Here is a 2,977-nt window from a genome sequence, read left to right as displayed (position 1 = left end):
CGTACAGACGGCCAAAAGATCATGATCATCACAAATATATTTGAAATTAATTAGCATAAATACCATAAATTAGTGGTGTGTATATATATATATATTGTTATTCTTGAACTCATTATTTCATACTACATAATTTTTATAATATAGTTGATAGATGGATCGGTGATATTATTAGCAAATTTTAATGTTAACTAGCTACTTAAATAGAAAATTATAATATTAATTAATGTGATGAAGATAGTTATAAAAAGAAAGAAAAGAATGGTCCTCCAATCCTAGTTGGGGAATTCAATTACTCGAGCTCGTGCTCTCTCCAAAACAGCTGGCTCTTTGGGTGTTATCGTAAAAATATATTCAATAATGTTAATGAAGAAAAAAAGATAAATACCACCCAGGATGATGACAGGGACAAGCTCACATGAGCCCAACCAGATAATACATGGGGTCCCTACGTATACTTTCTCTCTCTCTCTCTCTCTCGTTCTCTCTCTCTCTGAAGAGAAAAAGATAGAAGGAAAGGAAGACAGAATTTATTCAGGAAGATAAAGGAAAAATCGCCTAACTTGAGAAGCTTCCAGTGAGGAGGCACCTCTGTAAGAAAATCACAGCCAATACCTTACTATTTTCTTCCTTTAATTTGTTTCTCTCTCTCTCTCTCTCTCTCTCTCTCTCTCCCTCCCTCTCCCTTCCCAAGGTCAACAACAAGAGGAATTTTGCACTCTTTGAAACGTCCATGGGGTGTACCGTTTCGTGGTAGTCCTCCTGGTCAAACAAGAATGCACCGACCGTCATTGTACTGAGAGCCACCCTTGCGTTTCTCTTTGCTCTCTCTCCGTGTTCTTGATCACGATCTTAACCCTACAAAACATCAGAGATAAAATAATTTACCTGTGAACTAGTAGAACAAGAGTTTGGCTCTGCCGGGTTGCTTGCTGTAAAGTCTAGGCACCCCCCTGATCCCTCGAACCCTTCAAAACCCACCGTCCTTGTAGTCTCCTTTTTTCTTATGCAAACTACCTAAATCTTGCAGATCCAGTAAGAGAAGCTCAAATTGAAGTGCAAGACATGGATTTGGGACCACAAGGAGAAGGGTTTTCCTGTGACGAAGCACATGAGCAGATGGTGAGAGGTAAGCTCCCTTTCTCCTATTACTCTTCCTCCTCCCCCTATGAAACTGCTTCCGATGCCAATAAACTTCATGAGCTGGTGATAGACTCGTCCCCAAGAAACGAGGATGACGATGTCAGACGTGGGGACTCCCAGGACGATGGCGTTGGTGCTGGGAGCACTACTACTGGTCGAGGAATCAATATCATGGAGAGAGAGCATATGTTCGATAAGGTTGTGACTCCAAGCGATGTGGGCAAACTCAATCGCCTGGTTATCCCCAAGCAGCACGCCGAAAAATACTTCCCGCTGGACTCCTCCACCAACGAGAAGGGACTCCTTCTCAACTTCGAGGATCGAAACGGGAAACCCTGGAGGTTCCGCTACTCTTACTGGAACAGCAGCCAGAGCTACGTCATGACCAAAGGCTGGAGCCGCTTCGTCAAAGAGAAGAAGCTCGATGCGGGGGATATCGTGTCCTTTCAGCGCGGCGTTGGTGAGCACGGAAGAGATCATCTCTACATTGATTGGAGGCGTCGCCCAGACGCGCCTGACCCCGTGGCTTCCCTTCAGAATCTGCCGCACCACTACTTCTCATTCCACCGGTCCATCCCGCCGTCCGCCTGGAGTATTAATAGTCCTAATTTGCTAATGCGGCCGAGGGACCACTTGCACCTGTCGTCTCAGCAGCTGAACGTGAACAACAATAATGCCAATCTTCATCATCCTTACCGGAACAGCTACGGCGCCAGCAGTGCTTGCTGTAATTATATGGTAAACCCATCACTGATTTACATGAGATCCACCGCAGCTACAGCAGCAGCTCAACACCAGTACCAACAACAACAACAACAACAATTAGTGCAGGCCCATATCGGAGTTGAGCCACCACCCATGGTATTCGAGTCGGTGCCGGTGGTACAAGGAAAAGTTGCAGCCAAGCGACTGAGGTTATTTGGGGTAAACATGGATTGCCCCATATCGGAGTCGGACGCATGCGACGTGATATTTTCCTCGACCACAATACCCCCTCATGCTACTATGGCATTGCAGCCTAATTCCCAACTTCCTTCTCCGTCTCAATCTGCTCTCCAATTAAGGCCCTGCAATGGTACGACACTGCCAACGGTGCCCATGGACTTTCTCAATAAGGGGAAGAAGGCATCAATGTCTTTAGATTTCGGTATCTAGACTCCTATAGAGACAGCAGTATCGCAAAGGTCTTAAACAACAACTGGATACCGCGACACAGCCGAATCACTTCCAACTTCTTTTTAATTGGCTTTAATTAATAGTTGTTTCTCAGTGCTCATGAAGACCCAGGAAAAAAAAACGCCCAATGCCCATGAACTAACGGGATTACACTGTTGGATTTCAATTGATCAGTTAATTTGGTACAGAAGACAGACGGGGTTTTGAAGGCCGATCGATCGATCGAGGTTTTTTGAAGAATTATCTACCCAGCATAAGCAAGAAGCCATTGGGGATAGAGAATCTACTATATTCAATTGTCTTCTTTTTATGAACTTTGTGTAAAAATATTTATGATACATAAAATTATATAATATAGAAAAATATTATATATTGGATGGAGACGTGGATCATCATCATTGCCCAAGATTTCCTCATGTTTTTTCTTTTGTAGGGCCTGGTTTCCAAGTATGTACCCTAGCCATCGCATGCCATGGCGTTTACCGCTGAATTAGTTCCAAATTACCTGTCTTTCTATTCTCTTTGGTTACCATTAGTTACACGTCTCTCTCTCTCTCTCTCTCTCTCTCTCATGCTCTCCTTAGAGTTGTTGGTCTTTAAGCTTAACAACTTTTCCTGGCAGCCGATCAAGCAATTGTACATGTGTATTATACCTTGTTAG

General features: G+C 43.8%; 1 protein-coding gene across 3 annotated transcripts; it reads left to right on the top strand.

Annotated features, from left to right (window-relative positions):
• The first annotated feature begins 414 nt into the window (after positions 1-414).
• Positions 415-2,697, top strand: LOC122282035 (B3 domain-containing protein Os03g0120900-like). 3 transcript variants are annotated; one of them, XM_043093948.1, is made up of 3 exons: positions 415-590; positions 1,028-1,126; positions 1,211-2,697. In XM_043093948.1, exons 2-3 carry the CDS (start codon positions 1,063-1,065, stop codon positions 2,293-2,295), a joined length of 1,149 nt encoding a protein of 382 aa, XP_042949882.1. In that variant the 5' UTR covers positions 415-590; positions 1,028-1,062; the 3' UTR covers positions 2,296-2,697. The 3 variants fall into 3 exon arrangements, with proteins under 3 accessions (XP_042949882.1, XP_042949880.1, XP_042949881.1); XM_043093946.1 differs by having other exon boundaries at positions 1,028-2,697; XM_043093947.1 differs by having other exon boundaries at positions 415-1,126.
• The last annotated feature ends 280 nt before the right edge of the window (positions 2,698-2,977 follow it).

This window comes from Carya illinoinensis, chromosome 11 (assembly GCF_018687715.1).
Source record: "Carya illinoinensis cultivar Pawnee chromosome 11, C.illinoinensisPawnee_v1, whole genome shotgun sequence".
Classification (NCBI taxonomy): Eukaryota; Viridiplantae; Streptophyta; class Magnoliopsida; order Fagales; family Juglandaceae; genus Carya; species Carya illinoinensis.
Note: the sequence above shows the minus strand (reverse complement) of the source record. Positions and strands in the feature narration are given on the sequence as shown.

Excerpts from the sequence above, each read along its gene's own strand:
- LOC122282035 (XM_043093946.1), top strand. The coding sequence starts at position 1,063 with ATGGATTTGGGACCACAAGGAGAAGGGTTTTCCTGTGACGAAGCACAT.